Genomic DNA, 25247 nt, shown 5'->3' with positions numbered 1-25247 from the left:
TGGTTAGTTACTCCGGATCACCGAAGCAACTTGGGAGTTCAACCCTACGACGGGCGCGCGCGCGCGCAATGCGTTGGACGACCTGCTTCCAACCTCGGAAGGAGCCCAGTTAAATGAATCAGCATGCTCAAGCGAGCGTCGCCCGAAACCGCCGCCCAGCAGGCGGAGCGAAGCCGGCCGCTCGCCTTGGCGAGCAATAGCGCAATGACAGCAGCAACAGCGAGGGAGAGCGACTCCAGGAGGAGCTCTTGGCCCGGCTACCCGAAGGCGCGAGAGGCGCCCAGAAGTTTCCAGCGGGGCAGCTGCCCTGCGTCTCTCCTCCTCCTCCTCCTCCTCCTCCTCCTGTTTGGCTCGGAGCGGCTATTTCCAGACACTTCCACCCCCTTCGGTGTCCCCTCCCTCCTCGCCATCGAGCGATAAAGGTGCCCAGCCGGCCGGGGCCGCCTCGCTTGACTCTCCAGCGCGTGGCCCAGCGGGCGCCTGCGCTGCTCCTCGCTCGCTCTCCGGCGCTTCCCGTCTCTTTCGCGCTCGCTCTCCGTCCGGCGCGCAGCAGCAGCAGCAGCAGCATGAGCGCGGCCGCTCAGCCCCCCGCCATGGTCCACCTGGAGGCCGGCGCGGGCGAGCGGGAGCCCCTGCCTCCGGGCTGGGAGGTGAAGGTGGACCCGCAGACCGGCTGGCCTTTCTTCGTGGATCACAACAGCCGCACCACCACTTGGAACGACCCGAGACTCAGGGGGGACCCGCTGCCCAAGGTGCCGCCCGGTTCTCTTTTCTTCTTTTTGCGCACGGGAACTTGGGAAGAGTTTGGCGAGGGGGGACGGGGGAGAGGGAGCGGCGCCCCCCCCATTCAGGGCAGGGGGCTCCCTCTCGACTTTATGGGAGTTAAACCTTAGGGGCGAAGAGCGCGCGCGTGGAGAAGGGGGTTGCGCGCGAGACCTTTGGCGTCTCGAGTTTTTTTCTTGGAGAGGGTGGGGGACACTCCTTGGGACTTGGCAGAACCGTCCTGGTTGGCGTATAGGTGTCTTCTGTGTAGTGGGGGTGGGAGAGGGACGCCTCTCTCAGGCACCGGGAGAGGGGGCGCTTCTTGGTCTCAGACTGGGGCGTTTATTGGGGGGGGGAAGAGTCCTTCCTCTCCACGGAACGTGGCGCAGGGCGGCCTGCGTTGTGTGCGTGACTGTGTGTCTCGTTCTGCTGCGGTGACTCAGGAAGAATGTTGTTCGGGGCCCTCAGCTCTTTCTTGGCGGTGGAATTGGGAGTTGATAGGGCGGGCGGGGGGTGAGACCGGCCGGGGAGCCGCAGGCAAGTGAAGGGCGCCGGGGAGCCTTGCTCAGCTGCAACTCCGGATGGCACCGCTTGAAGGACAGCGGCGGCGCGCTTCCCCGAGGCTCCGTGAGCAATGCAATGCGGGTGGGGGCAGTGCCAGGAAAAGCCTGTCCTCCCCCCCCCCCCGCAGTAGATGGCAATGCAGTGAGGCCAGGAGTTGGCTTTTGTCTCTGACGCACTGCAGTCCTTTTTTTGTGCGTTAAATCATTTGATACCTCGGTCCTCGCAGTGTTTATTTAAAGTTGGCTAACTCGGCCTGTAAAAACTTTGGATTTACTTCGCCGGGGTGTCCGCCTCAATTACTGAACAGCAGTTCTTTTAAAATCCCTTGTATAGGGGATTTCCATTTTTCTCTCTCCCCCTTTTCTTTTCCTTTATTATTATTATTATTATTATTTATTTTAAAAAGGCTTGATCATGGAAAGATTCCCAAATCTGGCAGTATCAGTAGACAGAGACATGTCCTGACAGCCACAGAAGGATGCACTTTAGAAAAACCAAAACTTTCCCCTCTGAGGTTCTGTCGTATTCATCCTGAGATGTGTAAGATTATGTAAAAAAAAAACCCAATGTTTTTGTTCCATTTGTTCCATTAATCTTTTGGTTATGCAGTGACCAAATGACTTGTCTGAACTAGAAAGTTAATACCATAGTGGAAACAATTGCTGGTTTTCCTCCTATTCACTTGCAGGGTTTTTTTTCCATATGCTTGTTTTAGAGAGTAAAACAGTGATTGGCATACATTGGTATGTGTCATACCTCTTGGAGAAGTCATATTCACAATAGTCAGAAGTACTTAGTTTTGGGGATCTTGTTGAGCATGCCGGAGCAAAGCTGCAAAGTGCCAGTCAAATAGATTTGAGTGATCTCTACTGAACAATGTACTTGGCTTTTGTCCTGAAAACTTCATTGCTTCAGCTGTCAGAGAGAGTTCTTGATGTTCTGGAAGCAGCTTCCAGCTTTACTATTAAAAAGTTGTGCAGTGCCAGTGATGTGAGGGCTTAAAAGTAACAGCCACACCAAAGTGAAAACTAACACTCAAACCATTTAACAATTACTGTCATTTCTTTTAAATTAATTGGGGTTTTTTAAAGCAAACATTTATAACAGCCTTTTTGATTAAAAATATTATATCCTTGAAGGCTTAACCAGACTCTCTTTGAAGAACAATTCAAATAACAAATTATATAATTAGTTCATTTAAAAATTTGAAAAAGGTCCCCATAGCTGAATAACATTGCCTAACTAAAAGTCACAAGAAACAGAGGACTTCTCAGCTTTTCTAAAAGAGTGGAGTGTGCTGGACTTCCAAATGTCAACATGTATGAAGTTCCAGAGACATGGAACCAGGCGCATGTGAGGAGGGGGCACTTACTATGGGCCTTGGAGGGCTAAGCCAGTGCAGGGTTCCTGCTAGGAACCTGCCAGACTTATGTTGTTGTGTCAGAAATGCCATGGGCCTCGTAGCCAACTGGGGACTCCTGCCCCGGGGGCCTCAGACGAGCTCTGCACATGGGACCACCACAAAAAGCCCTATTGTACATGACAACCTCACCAATTTAGGTGGCAGGCAAGGAAGGAGGGACAATATAGCTTGGACCCAAACTGTTTAGGATATTAATGATTAAAACCAGCACCTTAAATTGGGCCCGAAAGCTCACTGTCAAGCACCCGTCAGGATTTTAGCAGCAGCAATCTTTAAAAGCAGGTCCATGTAGAGTGAGTTAAAAATACTCAATCCTGGACCACGGCATGGATTCTTGTGGTCAGGTCGAACCTCTCCAGATAGGGCTACAGCTGATAACTCCACTTTGTAAATGCCCTGGGTGAGGGGAGGTCTATATACATAACCAAATGACATAGGGTGAAGGAAAACCTTCCTTAGTTAACTTATATTCAGCTTCAGGTAAAGTTTCATTGTATACATTTATTACATTTGTATACCATCCATATAGCTAATTTCTTTGCGTGGTTTACAAATATGTTTAAATATACAAGTTAGGGAGGTGAGTTAGAATTCCTCATGGCACAGAGGAATGGTTTTAGTAGACACACTCCTTATAAATGAATACTGAATATATATGTGGTACAATTTCCTTAACCCTACATGGTTATTTTTTTAAAGGAAACTAGTGCTAACTGCAAAAATCTGCCTTGTCACTTGTTAAGATGATCGCATACTAGTATTTTAAGTTTATATTTTGCATTCATAGATGCACAAGTCCAGTTCTTGTTGAAAGGACCTCCTCTTCCAAATCATAGGCCAGCAGCTTGCTCTGTGCTTCTATCCTGGCCTAATTGTTGATTTTATCCTGTTTTGATGGATAGATATAAAAATATTGCCTATACAATTTTTCCTAGTAATGGGCTATATCGTGCACACCAAATTTCAGCTTTCTAAATGGCCTAAAATGATACTGATTATGCTGGGGTACAGTTTTCCTTTTTTTCTAGGAAGAGATGAGTACTATGTATGCGTCAAATTTCAGCCTTCTAGTGGTCTGAAAGCAGTGATGAGAAGCAGATATATTTCCACTACTGTATTTTTCTTCAAAAATTTCTCCATTTCTACAAATTCATTGTAAATAGGATAAATAAAAATGAGAAGTACACATAATCTGTACAAGATAAATCAATCCTGATTTATTATGGACATAAGAAAATTATATTATTCATTCCCCCCCCCCCAAATCTTATAATTGACTGGAAGTATCTTATACATAAGGGCATACAAGTTGAGAAGAGTGATGTACAACTGTTCTCTCCCCCCACCCCGAGCTAAGGCAGCAGAATGTTTTGGACTACATTTGGATCCAATTTCAGGGCTCTGCCTCATTAGAAAATACCCTACAATTTTGATTCACCAAGAATGAATCAGTCAGTGAGGCACAGCCTGTTGAAACAAACTGATTTAACATGGAGACAGACTGCATATGTTTGAACTTAATACCGTATACGTAATGATGGAATTTGAAGTTCTTAAATACAAGCCAATATTTTAGCACGTAGAAGAAAAGTAATCTATGGATTTTCTCATTCAGACATATCGCATGACGCTAAATACAGGTTAGTTTGAAGCTGGAAACAAAACAAAAAAAAGCCATGTCCACCTAGGAATTTTGTACCCAAAAGATTTGGTACTTTGCAGCTTTTGGGTAATTGGTACCTTCCAAAAGAAAGTGGTTTAGGTCTTTGTGCAGCTAATAAGATTTCTCTGGTCCTGCAGCATGTCATGCAGGAATTGGGTACACTGAATCAGCATAGTCAGGTTCCACCCAAAAACTGTAAAACCCTGGATGGCCATGCCCTAGGCACAATTTTGGTGAATGTCTAATGCCTCTTTTTTATTTTGTGAATTTCAGATTGATTAATGTCGTAATCATTCACTGTTAATGGGTTGCAGCTGAGAACTCAAAATACATTGCTTGAGAAGGAAACAAAATATTCCTCTTTCCATGATGGGGATTAAACATACTTATGTCAAATTAAACTGTGTAACAAGTGGAGACATGGTGTACAGCATTTCTCGCCTACTGCTAGTCTCATTTACTGGGGGCCAATGAACTGCTGCTATGTAAAAGCTGGTTGAAAATGTTGCTGCACAGCCGCAGCCCCAGGTGGCGTCTGCAATGTGTAGGAACAGCTAACCACCTGGGTTGACCCTAGCATGTGAAGAATCTCCATGGCAGCACTGCACATTCCTGTCAGCAGTTAGTGCTGGCATGGAGGCTCTTCATAATAATGGGGTGATCCACCTCATAAGCTCCTTCTACAGGTTCCAAAAGCTTCGTGCAGCCATCCACTGCCGTAGTAGGATGGCCATTTGAGCAGCCTTTCCATAGCTTTAGAAAATGTGTGAATAAATCTTTCGTGTGTTGAGATTCTCAGCCCCCTTTGAGTGTGCTATATGCATTTAATATTACAAATGGAAAGGTCCCCTTTCTTTTGCAGGGGTACACAATTGGAAAACAGGAAGGAGAAACTTAATTCCCATAGTATGATTTAAGAAGCCAAGATGCTAGATCGTGGATGATATTCAAAGTGCATAGCCATATCAGTTTAATTAGACTAGCACTTTAATTAGACTAGCAGTGTGCTAGGCCAACTTGGATATTTTTGCACTGAAAAAATAAAGGCTTGTGAACAGAAATAGTTGGTGGTTTTTAAAGTGGTTTTGCTATTTCTCTAAAAACAGTGTTTCAGTTATAGACCAAAATGTTAGGAAACGTCGAGTGAGATTTTTATTTTAAAAATGCTTCAGTAGTTATAAGATGCTTTTTACTCTCTTGCAATAATGGGAAATGTTGCTGTACGTGAGCTATAAATAAAAGTAGCATTTGCAGTGTTAGGAATACTCCTACTGTACTAATGCAGTAGTAGTATGAAAACTTATTATATCCCACTGATTTTCATGGAATTTGCTTATATGGCATATGATTGGTTTCATGTTAGATAAACAAGTGGTAGTTAAAAGTATTTTTCTTCTTGCCAGGTTAGAATAAATATTTATACATTTTTTAGAAGTAGCAAAAATGATTGCAGCATTTGAAGCACTGACTGGGAAATAATGTGTCATTAGGAGAGGAAAGTTGGTAAATATGCCAGCTAAAATAAAAATAAGGGTTTTCTCCCTAGGCTTGATTATTATTATTTAAATGTGTTGATTTAAAGGTGTACTGTTAATTTGTCAACAGAGTAGGCATTACTATAAGCCATAGATATGACTATGGCCTAATATAGTTTTTGGAATTTGCCAGTATGTTGCACATATTCAAATTATGTTGTTTGCAACTGGTAACCTTGATTGGCATTGTGATTTCATGCTTTAAAATAGCAGAGCTAGGAGTAATTTCACATGCCAGTAAAGTGGCCTCAGATCTTCCAAACATGGCTGCTGTTAGGGCCAAAGTTACACAGACAGACTGTATGTACATAATAAGATGGGCAGATGGATGCTACTTCATTCTAGATTGCTTCATGACTAATTTTGAAATATATAACCTCCTCACTTGCCATCTTGAGTGTTTAAGTCTGAAACAAGATAGGAAAAGATTTTGTTGAGCCGTTTTTCTTTTGGGTCAGATTTACTGACCCAGTAGAGCCGACCAAGTAAAATAATAAATTTTTACTGATGGATCTGACCAATGGGCCATCTCGCCCAGCTTCCAGTTCACATAGTGGCCAACCAGATGCCTATGGGAAGCATTTTTAAATTTTATTTCTAAGCCACAAACATGGTCTTCTTAAACTGACAAGTGTGTGTGTTTGCGTGTATGCACGCACGTACACATGTATGTGTATTTGAATGAGCAAGGAAGTGGCTCCCAGCTTGCCGTCTTGGTGAACACTCCTAGGGAGCAAATGGCACATCTTCCAAATCATTATTTGACTGTTTGCTCCCTTGAGGTCCTGCCTTTTGAGCCTTAAAGCATGCCACACTTGTCCCCATTTCTGTTTATATACCAGCTTCATGCTTGGGACAAATATGAGTGTTACCTATACTGTACCTGTCCATGTTACTTTTAGGTCATCATTAAGGAGAGCTTAAACTGTCTGTCTGTCTGTAGGCTGAAGAGGGTTGGTACAGTGGTACCTCGGGTTACATATGCTTCAGGTTACATACACTTCAGGTTACACACTCCGCTAACCCAGAAATAATGCTTCAGGTTAAGAACTTTGCTTCAGGATAAGAACAGAAATCGGGCTCCAGCGGTATGGCAGCAGCAGGAGGCCCCATTAGCTAAAGTGGTGCTTCAGGTTAAGAACAGTTTCAGGTTAAGAACGGACCTCTGGAATGAATTAAGTACTTAACCTGAGGTACCACTGTACAACCAACTGATAAACAAGAATGTTTTTTTGGTATATAATATTGTCTAATTGTATAAATACTATAAGAAGAGCCTCCTGATTTTTAGCAAATGATTTTCTAGCACATTTCCTTTCACTTATGAAATAGTGCTCCTGCCCAGCTTCTAAGCTACCTTTCCTTCTTCTACCCTTCTTCCGTAATCATTCTGTCTCCAGGAAGGACCCCGATCCCCCTTCCATTTAGCAACTCTTGTGGGCCTATGATTTACACTTGGAAATCTACATAGGTTTGCCTACATTTCTGTTTGTTTATTTTGCATCGTGGTATTGCAGTGTCCTTATTTTGGCCCACTGAGCATTAAAATCATGTACAGGTTCACTGCTCTGCCTCTGAGGCACATTCGTACTGTAGCAAATAACTTGCTAGAAACTCTGTCTTCCTCTTCTCCAAAGAAAAGTCTTTGTACTGCTTGCTTTTAGTCTGGTGAGATGAAGCGATGATGCAAGTTCAATTTATGCAGCATTTATTTCATCACCTTCTGATGGAGCCTGAGCCTAGCATCCATTTATAGGCATGTAGGGTGAATGGTTTTGTATGCTCTAATGAAGCTAGGGCATTGTTGCCAACGAAGGCCCATCTTGATACACAGGCAAATAGTTTATTTTCTATAAAAACCAAGAAAGAAGACTCACTAGATTCGTGCAGTTTCTGAATTGCCTCAGGTACTTTCTTTTCTTGCCAGCATGTTTACCAGACACTGCTTTAGGAAACAACTACAAAGCCCACTTAATTAGCATTAAGTATAAATCATGATATAAAATTGATTAAGATATCAAAAGTAGACAGGTGCATAAATACACTGCATGATGAACCAACAGAGATAATAAATATGAACTAAATTGAAAAATGAGTCAGCTTGGCTTTTTGGAAGTATTCTTGGCAAACACTAATGAACCCTGGACCTTGTATATGCCAGCACTAAAACGTGAGGATTGAGACAATAGAAATCAAGCGCATATCTGCTTGCAAAATAGGTGGTTATATTGTACTTGGACTCAGGAGACCAGAAGTGTCTTGGTCATATTAGGTAAATGAAATGGAAATAATAGCCTGTTACGTGTTTAAAGTTCTATCGGTGTAAATTACTTCTTATATAATTATGATAAATGAGAACATAGTAACCTGGCAAGGACGAAAGAGACCAAAAGCAAACCTCACCACCACCAAACCCAAGTTTAATTGAGGCGATTAGCTACTGTCTTTGTGAGAGGATGGTAGAAGGAAGCAGGTGGTGATTCCATCTTTATTCCTTCTTCTGGATCACCTGATAGTTCAATGTGCTTATCCTCTTCCACCTGTTCTTTTACTCTGACCCATTTGTTTATATAGACAAAATACTAACCAGAAAAATGCACATGTTTAGCACATGAGGCAATGGGGTAGAATCAAAATGGGTCCAGAGGCTGGTAGAGTGTTGGGAAGAGAGGTATCAGAAATATTACAACTTTAGAGGTATGTTTGTGCTAGCTGTATGTTTTCAGGTCAAATTTCTATCTGAATAGCTTGTGTTGAATAGTATGCACTCATTCTGTTCTTGACAGTGCTGCACTTTCATTATAAAGTTTTACCATAATTCTACTCATGCTGGCAATTGCCCCACCACCTGTCATACACTGTTAATTGACTTGGGCCACAATCCCTTGCACAGTCACCTAGGAATAAGCTCCATTAGACAAAGGGGAACTTGCATCTTTTTAAACGTGCACAGGATTGTGCTGTGTTAAATGCAGCTCATAGTTCTAGTGTAAACGGAAAATGCACTAAGAGAGCACCAGCAAACTTGGACAAAACAGATCATGAAGACCTGCAAAAGAGGCTACTGTAGGTACACCCTCAAATTAAGATTGTGTTACATATTTTTGAGTAAACATAGCTCTTCTTCCTCTTGCACATGCTCTCAAATGAAAAATCATGACAATCTCATACCATTGCATCTGTTGCAGCTTTCCTACACTAGAGCCAGTGTGGTATAGTGATTATGAGCAGTAGACTCGTAATCTGGTGAACTGGGTTCGCTTCCCCGCTCCTCCACATGCAGCTGCTGGGTGACCTTGGGCTAATCACACTTCTTTGAAGTCTCTCAGCCCCACTCACCTCACAGAGTGTTTGTTGTGGGGGAGGAAGGGAAAGGAGAATATTAGCTGCTTTGAGACTCCTTCGGATAGTGATATAGCGGGATATCAAATCCAAACACCTCCTCCTCCTCCTCTTCTTCTTTCCTGTAAATTTCAAGATACAGCAAGATCATAGGAGCATTAGCCTACATAAGGAATGCATGAAAACTGAGCAAGATTTGTTTCACCAGTGGAACTAACTTCCACTTTGCTGTGGAGAAATGCTTGCCAAATCCTCTTAAGGAAATAAAGGCATTCTCTAACCTGAACAAACTGCAGGTGTGTAAAGATTGTCGTCTTTACCTATTTTGTTGTTGTTGCTGTTGTTGTTGAAGGGTCTGGCTTAGGTCACATCCACACTATATTTTTAAAGCACACTGCTTCCTCTTAAGGATCTTGGGAACTGTAGTCCCATCAACCTTAATGAACTATAGTTTCCCAATGTTCCATGTGCTTTCAGTGTACGGTGTGGAAGTGAGTATGGCTGAGATGCTTTCTGACTGCCTTCTTCCTGGGAAGTCATATGAAGGATGTAGCAACAGAGCATTTTTCTTTCCCAGTTGCAAATTTTTGTGCTGACTGCTCCTCCTTCATTTATCCTTTTGGTAACCTCTCAATAGTAGCCATATCCTTTAGACAAAACAGTTCTTGTAATTCCCCTCAAGTAAATCTTTTAGCACGATTTGGCTGTCTCTTCCCTGGTTTATAATTAATATTTCCAGCAGGCCCATCTGCTGAGTGGGAGCAAGCTCCTTCCACAAGTGGCCTGCTGGTAACAATGACCTCTGACCTCTCCTTCTCCCTATGTGTAATAGCGAGGAAGGGCAGTGGGTAAGAGTCATACACACAAGAGAAGGTGGTGTAGAGACCTCCTTGAAATGCACTCTTCTGTCTCCTTCTTGCCTTTGTACATGGCCCCTCTCCCTGCCAGCTTGGAAAAGCAAAAGCAGTATGTGTGTTTGCGAGTAGCTATCAAAAGGGCATGAGAGGGCATGGAACCATCCCAGCTAATTGGATATGGGAGAGGATGCAGCATTGGGGCTTCTTTTCCTGCCTGTTTCAGTTCAGGAAAAGCAAATGAGAGACAGACAGAAGAGTGCAAGGCTAATAAAGCCCATGGTGGTTTTGAAAGTCAAGAGAGGATGAAAAGTATACAAGGAACATAATTATCTTCTCACACCCCTTCGCCTCTGTCCCGCACCTCCGAACAAGGAGGAGGGGCTGGGTTGAGGCTGCAGGCCTACCATTTCCCTAACCTTACTGTGTAGCCTATGCACACTTTCAGAACACTTATGGAGGGAGAAGCAGGCTGTACGCATTGACCCCACCTTCAGTGTCCCTGCCCTGTTGGCTCCATCCCTGGCCTTCATTCTTCTTCATTCTTCAAGCAGGAAGGTTGGAAGGGGAAGCCTTCACTGGTTCAGCCAAACATGCTTAGAATTATGCATGGGAATGGAAACCTTATGTGGCCAAGGCTTCCATTCTTATTAAGTATTCAAAGTGAATGAAACTGAATTCTGTTCAAAAATGTGAAGGTTGGGGATGAAGCTGGCAAGTGCAGTGGAGGCAGGGCAAGCATGCACAGCCCCATTCCTCCATGGGTTGGAGGCAAAGCCTTGAACCGGGTTTATATCTTCTTTTATGTTGCTGCTGCAGCAGTTGTCTTTCTGGTCAAAGCATGCCTGGTCATGTAATGCCCCACAGAGTGATTTGTGTAAAGCCGTTGATTGGATATCATATAAATGCTTCTTAATGTATTGTAAGTGTAGCTGGTACTTAACCTCAGTACTTAGGGAATTGTTTAAGGTGTGTCTGCATTCCTCACTCATGTGCCTTGTAATTTAAGAATCTCTCTCCCTTCACTGCACTGGTGAAGCAAAGCAGAGATAAGATGCTTGGGCCATTCGTATTCATTCTAGATCACTTGGATTTAGCAGATCTAGTTTAGACCCTTTTGATATTTTTGCATTTGAATTATTTAAGATAGTTTTATCTTAGGTAAAAAGTCCCAGGGAGATTTGCATAATAATTAGAATACAAGTAAAGCAGATGCAGTAATTATATACAGTACAGAAATGGTATCAAGAACTGAAAACCCAGATGAATACAATCACTGGAGGCTACAGTTGTGCCTGAAAGTCCAGGGAAAATAAAAAGATCTTTGCCTGGCCCTGAAAGAACACAAAAATCCAGTTTTTGTGATAAGCCCAAGGTATGATAACTTAAAATGTCCCTTCTTTCTTCTCTTCCCCACAATAACGTTTCAGTAGACTGAGACTTGCACCAGAAATCCCAAAATATATTTTAATTGCTCCTCCAACAACATGGACAGCAGAATGAAGGTGCATTTTTAGAAATGATTAAAGATTTCAAACAAACCCTTTCTGGCTAGCACAATTTAAAAACTTTTTAACACTCAATCACTTGTCTTTCTTCTAATTGATTTCTAAGGCCAGATTTGGCTGTAAAGGCTGCTACAGGCAGCTCAGAATTAGGAAGCTTCTCTCCACGTGAAAGAACTCTTCTCTCTGAATTGCAGAGTGTGACTCCCACCCCTTCTACTTGCAAGGAACAAGGGTCTCTCCTTTGCAGAACAAGTTGTATTCCCTCCCCTTTACTAACTGTGCTTCTCTGGAACTAGGCATATTTCACGTTCATGTCAACTTTGTTGTTAATATTAAACTGCTTTGAGGGTTTTCTACAATCAAGCAGTGTATAGATTTTATGAAAGAAACATTCGTTTTCTGCTCTTTTGTTCCCTTAGACTAGCAGCATGGGTAAGAAACAAAAACAAAACTCAATGCAATGCAGAAACAATAATAATAAAATACAAGACCAATAAGCAAGTAAGAATATAGAACATTCTAGTTTTCCTAGTTTGTACACCTCTCTGAGATCTTAAGAAAACTTAAGTATAGTAAAAACAAAACAAATTCCTTCCAGTAGCACCTTAAAGACCAACTAAGTCAGTTCTTGGTATGAGCTTTCGTGTGCATGCACACTTCTTCAGATACTTGGTATCTGAAGAAGTGTGCATGCACACGAAAGCTCATACCAAGAACTGACTTAGTTGGTCTTTAAGGTGCTACTGGAAGGAATTTGTTTTGTTTTGACTATGGCAGACCAACACGGCTACCTATCTGTAACTTAAGTATAGTAAATGAGGTATAGTAAATGCAAACCACAAAAAATATAATTATAATTAAATTATGTAGTAAGAGTTAAAACAGCAAAGAAAATAAAATGACTGGTTCTAAAGAATATTGGAATATTTTTTTATTGCAAAACAATTAGCCCTTGAAGGTCAAATAGGTGAATTGCTCTTGCTTGATAACTGATGGCAAATAAGAATTGCTTCCAGATATGATAAACACAGAAAGTCTTATTGGCTGAAAGAGAGCTGACACTTCCACTTGTTAAGCTTTCAGTGCACTGATGAATATAGGTCTGTGTGAGCAGGAAGAGGGATAACTTTTGTGGGTAGTAACTATCCGCTTATATGTCTCTTTTCCTAATTTATTCTCATTTTCTGGAATTAATGTCTGAAGTTTATCAATCTCGTTTTCTAAAAGCCTTCAGATAGACTCAGACTGTGTGTTTGTGGTAGACCTCTCTCTATGTTATGTACTGAAGTTCTCACCCTGGGCCAGCAGGGAGATACTGTAGATAGTTTTCACTCAGGTCCATATATGCAAATAAGGGGTCGAAAGTGACGTTCAGTGATTGGATAGTTACAGGAAATGGTTACTGTTGCGTTCTAGTGGAGCTCTATATAAGCAGGCTGGCTGAACCCTTCAGTTCAGTTCTGTTCTGGCCTGTGAATAAACAAGAGCTGTTTGAAGAATCGCTGTGTCGTCTGATACGTTCACCCACAACTTAACACTCTATACATTCAGGCCTGCTCCAGTTATGCGTAAAATGAAGTAAAAATGCAATTTAAAGCACAAATATATAGCTGAAGGGCCGTGAACCTTCCTCCACGTTATCTTGACAGCTACTTGCCGTCTGGCTGCTTTCCTGCCAGTATATTTCTGGTATAAGAGCCTGACCCAGGTGGGATGGGTAGTGGGGAGACCCTGTGAGACACGTGTAGTTTGTCCCTTATTTAATGATATCTGCCCTGTGAGCAACAGCAGTACTTGTTATCTGATCTCACACTTGGAGATTCATCTAGAATGCGAGCCCAAAATAGAAAGACCACCGCAGGAAGAGCTTCATTAGAGGTCCGGGGGGGATTTCTTGTACAAAGTTCCATTTCCATCCTGTGTAGTGTCTTAGTATCGCATTACAAGCATACTCCAAGCTTTTATCTTCCATTCTCTCTGAATGGTTTTTCGTTTGATCTTCCTACTTGTACTTCCTTTCGCCTTTCCCCCACACTTTCACTCTCACATTATTGCGGCTGATAAACCCTTGCTTGACATTCAGTATTATCCATCTGTATCCACCATCAATAACATTCTTTAAATAGCAATAAAAAGAACAATACCGGCAACGTCTCTGCATTGTTCCCTGTTAACTTACGCGTTTTGAATATTTCTGTGCTGCTACCAATTTTGTTGTGGAGAAGGAATGGTGTTGTCAGCCATTATTTGTAAATACACGATGAGGACACTTACCAGGGATGACACATAAAACGTTACAGGGTTTAAATGAAACTGCGTTTTTCAGACGTCCAGAAGATTAAGCATTTGATGCAAACATGCCCCTCAGTTTACAAGAATTAAAAGCTGACCCTTAAGTACAAATGATTGTTACAACTCTGGCTTCAATTTATTGAAACGAGTATTTGCAAATTAATACATACACATACATGTTTGTGCACACACTCCAAGCATTTGCAAATCCTAAGCATTTTCACCTTAAGAAAACCTGGAAAGCAGCTGTAATAGCATCCACTGGGGTCATATGATCAGGGCCTGCTTTCCAGCCTCCTTCTGACTTAGCTTCCCAGCGTTTAGCATTTCTAGAACCCTTGTTTCTGGCTTCTATCTCGGCGCACAGTTTCTGGGAATCCTAGAACAGTAGAGTTGGAAGTGACCCTGAGGGATCTCTAGTCCAACCCCCTGCAATGCAAGAATCTCAACTAAAGTATCCTCACAAGGTTTGGTTTCCAGACCCTTTTATCATCTTGCACAGCTTGCCAGTATCCTCCTTAAATTGGGGTGCCCAGAACAGGACCACAGGTGTGGTCTGATTCACTCCTAAGCAGTAGTGGCTAGAGGGGTGGAATTGCTTACCTGGCTTCCCAGTGTGGAGGTCGCTGCCAATAACAGAGGGGTGGTGGGCAGGTTAGCATGGTGTGGGGCACAGTTGCAGTAGCATCAGAATTGCTGCTGTGCCCACACTGCGCTGAAGTCCCTGACACCTCCCCCTGCCCCTCAGTGACATGTGCATTAGGAAGCCACTGTGAGCTATGCTGCCCTGCTGTGCTCCGCTGGCTGAGTTTTTGCCAACAGAACATTTGTGAACAGTCCATGAAATCACAGCACATCAGCCAATGTGGACAATTGCCTTCTTGTCTAGGGCCAATTGCTTTGAAACCAAAGCTTATGTTCCCTTCTACAAAACCCTTTGTGAAATGCCCGAAGAGTGTTTATGCAACTGAATCTTGCATTCATGAAAATCACTATAGAAGTTGGCCTAATAAATGGTAACCCTATCTCTTCTGTTCTGTACAATTCATTCTACATGCTGCTACACGTGCTTGTCGGATCATGGGATTGGATTTAGAGACTCCAGCCCTGACAGAGCAGGAAACCTGTTCCAAGGGATCTACAGTTTTGGCTGGCCTTAGTTGCCAAGCCTAAAATGATGGTTGCCAAGACCTTGGCCCTCTCCTTATCCCTCACCTTGCACTGTGCCTCTGCATGAAATCTGGGGCAATCTCCTGCCCCCCTCTCTCCAAGTTCAGAGCTGGAAAGGAGGAGGCAGAGATTACCCCCTTCCAAAGCACAGAGTAACTGCAGAGATAATTGCTGCAGCCTTCATCAGCTCTGAACTTGGAGCTGAGCAGTGTACCATTTTGCTGCTGCAGCAGTCTCTAGGCTTCCTTTCCAGAGCTAGAGGGAAAGGCTGAGACATGTTTTAGTGCTGGGTGTGACAGGTCTTCCTAGTAGTTGCGCTGTGCTTCTGAGCCTCCCTACCTTGAAACTGGAAAGGAATGTTTGGCTTTCCTTGTCTCACTTGTCCAAGAGAATCTGAACCCTCACCCTGCAGAGTGGCGTCGTTGACCCCTTCATATTATGCCAGCATGCTCTGGTCTCTTGTGTTTAATCAGCAGTAGGTGCAAGAACTGCTGTTTCAGAATAGGGAAGAGTTGCTAATGTTGTGCACAAGCTGTGTACAAAAAAGATGGTGGGAATGTGGCAGAGAGATCAGGGAGAACCCTGGCATTTATTCCAGGAACGTTTATGCTAAATCAAATTATTGGTCCATCTAACTCAGTACTGTCTGTGACCTAACTGGTAGCAGCTTTCCCTTGTTTCTTGTAAGAGTATTTCCCAGCTCTTCCCAGAGATGCTAGGGATTGAATCTGGAACCTGTTGCATGCAAAGCACATGCCTTGTCACTGAGCTGCAGCCTTTCCTATGGACCCACAGGTTCTAATACTAGTGCTGCCTTTCAGCAGCTAGCAAAAAGATACATGGAGTGAATCTGTCAAGGTCTCCACCACATGTCTCATGCAGCATGTTGTGGTAGTTTCCCAGCACAACTCTTTCCATGCTCTGTATCAGCCACTGGAAGGTACAGGATTAGGCTGTAAATTTGATATCTTTTAAAATATCTCTCCCACCCCCAAAAAACCTGCATTAAGTTATTTCAGTAGTTAATGTAATGTCTTAATAAACTAAAGGCAACTTAATAAACAAGGCAATAGAATAAAAACATAGTTAACAAACAAACAAAAAAACTTTACAACGTGCTGTTGATAGTACCTGTGTTAATTGCAATGCATGTTTGAAAATACCTACACTGAAATATATTTTGTCTTAGTACCAACTTGATTCCCTAGAGTTCTTATAATTGTATTAGCAGTTATAGATGCCTTTTCAAGTTAGAATGCAACTAGGCAAAGGAGTTCCCGTGGGCATACAAGAAACGTTCTGGTGTGTAGATCAACACTGCTTATTAACAGCTTGTTCTGAACTGTATAAATCCCAGCTCCTAAATCTGCACCGTGTGATCTGTTTGTTTGCCTAGGAAAACCAATCATCAGCAAATGGTCCATCTCAAAATAGTCCGAACCAGTCCCAAGTCAGAGACGGAAACATGGGATACCCAAAGCTTCGTGCTGGTTACATCCCCATTCCAGTCATACATGAAGGTGCAGAGAACAGACAGCAGCACTATCCTGGCTATCAGCCTAGCATGCGAGCCAAGCCAGAAACCATTCCTCCCACAGCGCGGGCCCCGTCACCTCTAAGAAGAAACTTTGTCCGTTCACAGTCCCCAGCTAGGGGATTTGCAGAAGCTGCCCAAACAGATAAACCTTGTGGACAGACAACAACAGCTGCACCAGTCCAAGTACCCCTCTCACATAGATCCGAGGTAAGTTGACAGAATTGCTGTGGTATGTTTTGCATTAGAATATTTGCACCGTTTAGGGTTGCAATTATAGTGTGGAGTTGAGTGATAGCTGACATATAATTGGCTTTTCTTCCTTTACTCCCAAATATTACTAATTTTGTATGTGTACTTCGCATATATGCTGTGGTAGTCAACAGCTCTTGTCCGTCAGTCCCCCCACATCATGTATATAAAAGAAATTTCATACATATAAACATTCAAGGCATCATTATTTTCTTGCATACTGATCAGTTTAGAAGGAGATGCATTTCATGGCAATACCTATTCATTTGATTACTTGTTTCCAGAGAGAACTAGATACAATTGAAAAGGAAGATCATTTGCAAGCTGAATTTCACATATAATTAAATTGCTTGGTATGTAAGCTCTGAACCACTTTGAGCTCCATAAAGTGAAGCTATAGGCATGCTTGCATTCACTAAGTTGGACCAAGCAGTGCAAATCTGTGAGAGTAAAGGTGAGACTGTATCTGTTGCGTTAAGTTTAAAGCTTCTCCTGCAGGAAAGGAAAACATAAACCTGAAATAAGACTATAAGGGATTTTCAGTTGTGAATGTTTACACATGATTTCTATTTAAAACTATAAAGAAATAACAAATTGGGGTTTGTCTGCACAGTTGCCCATCACAACAAAGCTTTAATCTCCTTTTCGTTACGTTTGACTAAATTTAAAACCAAAAAGTGGTGTTTTGTTGTTGATATTCTCCTGGTAAAATGCAGGAGGGAGTCATAATTCAACATACTGTTTGAAAGGTATAGACAATGCTATGCCAACACTGCATCTGACCCTGGCTGCAGCACAAGCCAGCGATACATTGAAGGTGCCTTCACCCAGCCAGCAAAAGACAGCACAGGCAAAGGACCCCTTTTATAGTTTTATGCTGCCCTCAGTTTTTTGCACAAGTAAGAGTGGACAAAGCCACTCAAAATACTTCAGGTTTAAATCCTTCTGATAGTTTATTGTATTTAATATGATACCCATACATAATATTTTGTTTTGTTTTGCGTTTAGTTGACCACAATAACATAACCATAAATTAGAGTTGCTGGTTTAGGCTTGTGCAGTATATCCAGAGCCGTGTAGCTTTGTATATGTGACCACTCTTGATAGGCCCCCCTCAGACACTCAGCAACAGAAGCTCACTCTGCATTTCCTTAAAGCAGTGGAATCTTCTAAGTTGGATTGCTGCATGTTAAATCAATCTCACATTTGTTTTGCTAACTGTGACTCATGAGTTTTACAGCTCCAAGATTTCAATTTTCTTAAATTAATTTCCATTTATAATTAACAGAACAATTTAAAGGAAGGAATTAATTTAGTTTTCACATTTCTCCAGCATCCAGACTGGGGCAAGGGAAAAAGTCCAGAGGGAGCTTTCTTCAGATTAAAATATGCTGCCAAGCATGCTTCAACCTGTTGTTCCAGGCATTGTGGAGTGCCTAGTCTAGTGTATAAAACTGCCTAGTCTCTATGCCATATAACTGCTACCACTCCAATATCATAGATCCAGTAACCTCTTTTTTTGGAAAACAAACTTATGGCTAATATGATAGTATAATATGAATAACAATTTTGGTTTGTTTTTTCTCCAGCAGTCACCATCACCTGCACCTTCTGAGTCACCAACCCTTTCCCCACAGTCACCAGGCAGGCCCAGTTCAGGAAGCCACCAGCTCCCTCGTGGATATATTCCTATCCCTGTTATTCATGAGGGGAATTTTCCAAGGCAACCATTACAAGTCCACCATCAAACACAGAAGACACATTATCCAGCTCAGCAAAGTGATTACCAACCTCACCAACCAGTTTATGGCAAAATTCAGGTTGATGATCTGGATCAGAGGCCACAACGGGCTCAGTCACCAATCAGGGTGTCACAGAGAGGTTCAGCCAGTCGTGAAAGTTCACCAGGCAGAATCCAGTCTCCGACTTCCATAAGAATACAGTCAGTTAGACCTCAGGTAGGTGTGGTGAGCTTATACTCGTCCCTCATTTATTTCCATTACTATTTATTCTGCTGATTATATTTGGATTGCATTACTCATGCTAGAAATTTGCAAGGTAATCTAAAAGCCAATATCCATTCATTGACACAACTAATCAGCTAATGTATTCGTAGCAGATGAAAAATTATAGCTCCCATTTTTATTTTTTTTAATGAAACTATCTGGGCTCTGCTGTAACCATAATCTTAACTTTTGTCTGTTTAACATAGTTTCCTTATCCAGATCCTGTTAGTTGTGAGAGAAGGGGTCCATAAATTATAGTATACACCGTATTGTGCAACCATTTCCCCTCAGTTGAAGGAACCTCCTAGAGTCTTACTGTTAACGACATTATACTGAGTGTTCATTGGTTTTATCTACAATTCAGTTAACTAGCCTTTGAACTTTTTACCCTGTAGGGCATGCATAGGCAAACTTGGCCCTCCAGATGTTTTGGGACTACAACTCCCATCATCCCTAGCTAACAGGACCAGTGGTCAGGGATGTTGGGAGTTGTAGTCCCAAAACATCTGGAGGGCCAAGTTTGCATATGCATGCTGTAGGGCAGTGCTGAGGAGCCTCCGGGTCATGGGCCTGTTTGGCGCAAAAAGGGATGCTTTTAATGTTTGATGTATCATAGTATTTTAATATTCTTTTGGAAGCCGCCCAGAGTGGCTGGGGAGGCCCAGCCAGATGGGCGGGGTATAAATAATAAATTATTATTATTATTATTATTATTATTATTATTATTATTATTATTATCCCCACGACCAGACACTATTTGACATCAGGCACTGGACAGGTTACGCTGTAGTTCCAAACCCTTAAGCGTGCTCCTGAGCCTTCTTTTTCCAACCATTGGTAGAACTTGGCACTTTTTGAATCTGATACCTTTTTGTGTCATTGTGTGGCAAAAGAAGCAGTCTCCAATTTCAAAAAGACCTAATTATAAAGTGAAGGGTTAGATTAAGGCTGGAAAGGAAGAACTGGGAGCACGTATAGAATGCACTGCCGCTTCTTAATTTGCGGTTACAGCCACAGCTTGAATTCAAGTGGCGGGTTTCAAAATACTGCTTTGAATAAGGCATGTTTTGTTCCTCACTATTAGGTTCTCACATACATACATACATACATACATACATTTGTCCATCACACCTTAAAAAACAAAACAAAAATCCACAATTTTCTCCCCTGTTCCTGTCTATTCATGTTCTGATACTTTTTTTTCATAACTTTTGTATCCATAGAAGTCTCTTCTCGGGCTCTGGTCTATTTTGGGGGGATTTGTTAGTATTTTAAAAACTGGTGCAGGTTGAGTGTAGACTCATATATATATATATATATAGAGAGAGAGAGAGAGAGAGAGAGAGAGAGAGACATACAACCTATGACTGAACATTTAAATGTCATACATTTGGAAATGCTGAACTCAGTGCTGTCATTGTATTTGAAGCTGAAATCCCATTACATGTTTTCTTGGTTCCTGTTTACCACCAAATGTTGTTCTCATTCTTCAGGCCTCGCAGCCCCAAGTGGCAACACAAGTGCCAACACAAGCATCGCCACCAACTCTACCACCTGATATCAAATTTGAAAAGAAGACTGGCTCCTCTGGAACGGAAATCCCTGCTGCATTCATCCCCATTCAAGTTAGTCATACAGATACAGATGCTAAGCCAACTTCGCAAAAACCTCCTCCCGCAGCAGAAAATGTGGATAAAAAAGTTCCTTGCCCCCCTAAAGCTGCACCTGTCGAAGAAAAACCTATCCCACAAGAGCCTGAACCACCGAAGACTGCAGAAGAGCTTCAGAAGCATCCCGGAGTCTTGAAAGTTGAAGCCATTCTGCACAAAGCGCAGGCCCTGGAGCAGGTTGTCGATTCCTTTCAAGGCAAGCAGAATGACAAAAAATACCTAATGATAGAAGAAGATTTGACCAAATTGCTGCTAGCTTTGGACTCTGTGGACCCTGAAGGCCGTGCGGATGTCCGGCAGGTCAGGAGAGACGGTGTAAGAAAAGTTCAGAATATCTTGGAAAGACTAGAACAGAAAGCAGATGATGTCCCAGAGCCCGTTGAAGGGGACGGACATCAGCCACCTTTGCCTGAGAATAATCAACTGTCACAGGGGAAAATGGATGTTGATCCTACGATGGCGAACCTTCCCAAGGAGGCAAGTGATGAGAATGCCAAGGAGCAAGTCAAAGTAGAAGTGAATCAACCTGGATCTAAGGAAGAAGTAGCCGCCGGTCTTGCCAAAGAAACAAATAGACCTGAAAACGTGACTGAACCATAGCCACAGGAAAAAAATTAAAGTCCTCGGACTGTTTAAGTTAAAGTGTGTGTTAAGTGAAATTTAACTTGCATGCATTTCAGGAGCTTTGCACCAATTGGTTTTTAATAAACATAGCAGCTTGGGACACTGTAAACACTCAGGTGGGGGTGATGTGGGGGCATAAGGAAGAAGAAAAAACATTTAATCTATTTTCTGTATATTGCTCAGAGGATGCGTCTGAAGAATATCTTGTAAAAGAATTGTTTTCACACCACTCTGTGGTAGGGGAAGTAGGGTCACTATCAGCAAGTGAAACTTTTTAAAAGGCACTCGGCGGCAGTGGGAGGAGGAAATGTTTTCAATATTAGGCACTTTAAGTAATGATGCCTGGATAGCATGGTAATAAATTGTAGGGATATTTATATGTGTTAAGAACTTCAGTGCTATATTTTAAATGGAAAAAAAGAAATAAATAATAACGTAGAAACTTGATGAACCTGTGTGCTTTATAAATGGGAAATGCTGACAGTATTTACAGACCATTTTGTTACGTATTTCTAAAAATAGATTTCATCCAATACCTTATCCCGGCTTTGGAAATGCCAACTTCCACATGCTTTTGAATTAGTCTGTGAGTTGTCAAGTTTACATGCATTCCATCCAGACCTAGCTGAATTGCCTGAAGGGCCCCCACCTAAGTATTCAGAGTTGCGTAGTCAGATGACGACTCACACAAAAAATGCAGAGAGAACACAACATAGGCAACCAGTGCTGCTGTTCACTTCAGGGTAGAGTTGTCAACAATCATCTCAGCTGAGATACCATGAGATAAAAGGTACTGACTGGTTCCGCAAGCATCCATTCTTTCCACGCTCTAATTTCTTTATTGGACCCAGAGCTGACATTAAAACAAAGAGGGAAGGGAGAGGTCTTTTGAATAATCATAGTAACTGGGGACTGGTGTGCACATGTGTACATTAAGTCCCTTTTACCTACTAGCTAATGCTTTCCTGATCACATCCCCCATGACCTATTTTTTTACCACTTTTTTGCCCAGCTCAGTTTCAAAATAAGCTCGGCCTGGTGGAAAATAACAATGGAGGTCCTTTGCACTGAAGTTTCAGCACTGCAGCAACAGCTGAGCATCTGTACAATTTTCTCTTGTACAGCATACATTGGCATTTGTCAAGGAAATGATGAGTAGTCAAAGGTATGTAGCTCTGTATTTGTTGCATATGTATGAAAACCTGGAGCAAAATTAGATGGTGTAATATTCTATATCTTGGGCACCTGTAGAGGGGCTGCCACCACCTTTCATAACCTGTGATGGAGACGAGTTTATGATGTAATTTCCAACCTGTCAGCTTGGTGGTGGCTGAAAAAAGATGGCATGGACCACTGGATGAGCTTTGCAGGGTTCCTTGAATTGCAGCGCAACAGCAACCTGTTACAAATATAGTCACCGTTTATGGCTGGTGCACTTGTCCATCCATAGACCTGTCATTTTAGTTTCACTTTGAGAATCAACAAGGTTATAGTCGGAACACTACCCTTTTATTGGCAATATGGCCACCACTCGAATATAAATGTCCCTACATAGTTTTTGTATGAGCTCAACAGCCGCATACTCCTGCAGATTCAATTTTGGCTGCAGACACACAGCTGACATCAGGCAACAAGAATACTTATTAAATTAGGGGAGTCAGCCACTGTGACTTCCCATATGCAAGATATAAACAGGAACTCTCTTGCTTTCTCCCTTACGCATGCATACAGACACACTTTTATAATGTCACACTGGAAGAATTTATCCTGAGTTAGCCAAGATGGCAATCTGAGACCCTTTGCTACAGTCAGTACAACTTGTGTGTGTCTTCAAGCAATCATTCTTTTTCTTTTCTTTTTCTTTTTAGAAAAGACTTTTATCTGAAAGAACGTCTCCATTCTTGAAATCAATAAGGTTATTGTTAAAAATTTAGTCTGCTGTGATGCAATTGATTGCTTGTAGGTGTTTCTATACTGTCCTTCAAGCATATTCCCATGGCAGTTGCATATTCCCATGGCAGTTACTTGAACCAATGAGAACAAAATAGTTGGAATTTAAATATAAACAAAATGTAATATCTAAAAGGCCTGCAAGATCACAAAAGCAAAACAAAGTGCTGAACTCAAGACATTTTTATAGGAAGTTGTTTTGTTTTGTTTTGTTTTGTTTTGTTTTGTTTTGTTTTGTTTTGTTTTGTTTGTTTGTTTATTATACCCTACCATTTTCCCTGACGGACTCAAGGCAGCTGAAAACATGGGGGGGGGAGGGGGAACAATAATGAAAAACATTTAAATAATTGAAACTATATATAAGATGTATTAAAAACATACAGATAATTGCAATAAAAACAGCACAGCGCCAGCTCTTTCAGTAAAAGCTCACAAAAGTTTAGAATAAGGTTTTCAGTTGTCAAGTAAGAACAACATGGAAGGAGCATATAGCCTATAATAAATAATAGCATCATAGCAAACTATTTTTTTTAACAGTAGCATAATTGATTTCAGTAATGGAATCACTGCCATTATTTCAGATACAAATCCAGTAACTTGGTCACTATTTCTTGACACGCACACGGAGAGGGAGAGTTCTTGACACAAGAATTCGATGCAAATTCGGTTTGAATGGGTTTAAAGAATATACCGGTATGTTGGATACGTCATGCCATTCCCATTTATCAGTTTTGTAGTCTTTTTTAAAAGTCATGCCATGCCAGCGTAGTATTGACTCTTGGCCACTGTGTGGATAGTGTCATACGTTTGTCACTAAATTTGACTTGGGCTTGTATCTGGGTGGAGATGGGGGTTCTATATTGGTTCTGGTTAGAGACAATAAACCTACTGAGTCCCCTAATCTTTCCATAATGGTGCAGGCCACCAATGGAATCCTCAAGTTATGAAGGCAATGGCACAGTTCCCTGCGCCATAAGCCTTTGAAATTAATAAACCTGCAGCGTGGCCTGAATTGGGGGGGGTGCTTTTTCCTAGCTGTAAAGTTCTGCAAAGAGGTAGGAATAATGCAGGGGAGTTCAATCCATTGTGCTATGTATGCCCCCAATGTTTATAAATCCTTTACCTTTGCCAAAGTGGCCACGAGTATGACTGATGGTGTTCTGGCTGAATTATCCCCATGAAGAATGCAGTTTATGAGAAGGACTGTTTTTTATGAGCTTAGAAGCCTGGGGAAATGGTTCAGTCATTTCTTAAGGCCTTGAATTAACAGGCTGAATACTGTTGAGTTCACTGATAAAAAAGGAGGAACACTTCAAAGATTAGTACTTGGAATTATAGACAAGGAGCTTTCTGAGAGAATACAATTAATGGAAGAGTTAACTCTTCATAGAGGCAGCAAGGCAATCCAAGTTGATCATGACTCAGGTGAGGGAGCAAAACCAAACTTGGAGTGACTGGAAACAGGTAACCTGTACTCCACAAAACAGTAAAAGCAGCTGCCGCAGCCATTTAAAAAGGTCAATTTTGGTTGCTCTCCCCACTTCCAATATCTCTTCCTTTTGTAGCGAATCTTAGATCTGAAAGCCTGAGAGCAGGGACTGATCTTTGTAAGGCATTCAAGGAGGGTGTTTTTTTTAGAAAAACGACAACTGAAGAGTAGGATAAAAATACTTGAACTTACTCTTCAATTATCTGCAAATGCAGCACAAAGACCACTCAGAAGGAGCAATTCAGCCATTTTTGAAGATCTCTTTTCAGACAGCCTTTAGAGGGGTTTGTCCTTGATGAGAAGCACAGGGACGGAAGTGATCAAAAATGGCACTGATTGCAAAAGGTCTCGACAGATGCACAGCCATTAAATCTAGTGTGAAATTCACGTCCTGGGTTTTGGGACATGCAGCCTTTACAAAGTTAAAAGACTTCATCTCCATTACTCCTATATTACAGTTTTATGATGGCAGCAAGGCAGCATGCAATGATTGGCAGCTATGCTACTACAACTGCAGGGTTTAGAATGGATACCAGTTGCGTTCTGTTCCAGAACACTTAGCAAAGCAGGAAAACGTTATGCACAAATAAAAAAGGGGTGTTTTTCTGG

The 25247-nt window shown here is 42.0% G+C and overlaps 1 protein-coding gene across 3 annotated transcripts; it reads left to right on the top strand.

The window, feature by feature from the left end:
* Nucleotides 1–209: 209 nt before the first annotated feature.
* BAG3 (BAG cochaperone 3) lies at nucleotides 210–21646 on the top strand. 3 transcript variants are annotated; one of them, XM_081864569.1, is made up of 4 exons: nucleotides 210–752; nucleotides 16510–16857; nucleotides 18492–18857; nucleotides 20399–21646. In XM_081864569.1, the coding sequence occupies exons 1-4, from the start codon at nucleotides 567–569 to the stop codon at nucleotides 21173–21175; spliced, it is 1677 nt and encodes a 558-aa protein (XP_081720695.1). In that variant the 5' UTR covers nucleotides 210–566; the 3' UTR covers nucleotides 21176–21646. The 3 variants fall into 3 exon arrangements, with proteins under 3 accessions (XP_081720695.1, XP_081720694.1, XP_081720696.1); XM_081864568.1 differs by having other exon boundaries at nucleotides 211–752; nucleotides 18489–18857; XM_081864570.1 differs by having other exon boundaries at nucleotides 213–752; nucleotides 18489–18861; nucleotides 20415–21646.
* The last annotated feature ends 3601 nt before the right edge of the window (nucleotides 21647–25247 follow it).

The sequence above is a fragment of the Podarcis erhardii genome (assembly GCF_964252035.2).
Source record: "Podarcis erhardii genome assembly, chromosome: 5".
In the NCBI taxonomy this organism is placed as follows: domain Eukaryota; kingdom Metazoa; phylum Chordata; class Lepidosauria; order Squamata; family Lacertidae; genus Podarcis; species Podarcis erhardii.
This window is presented reverse-complemented; position numbering and strand designations above follow the sequence as displayed.

Coding starts and splice junctions, on each gene's coding strand:
- BAG3 (XM_081864568.1), top strand. CDS start 567: ATGAGCGCGGCCGCTCAGCCCCCCGCCATGGTCCACCTGGAGGCCGGC. Junction 753..16,509: donor GGGGGGACCCGCTGCCCAAG/GTGCCGCCCGGT, acceptor TTGTTTGCCTAG/GAAAACCAATCATCAGCAAA. Junction 18,858..20,398: donor TACAGTCAGTTAGACCTCAG/GTAGGTGTGGTG, acceptor CTCATTCTTCAG/GCCTCGCAGCCCCAAGTGGC.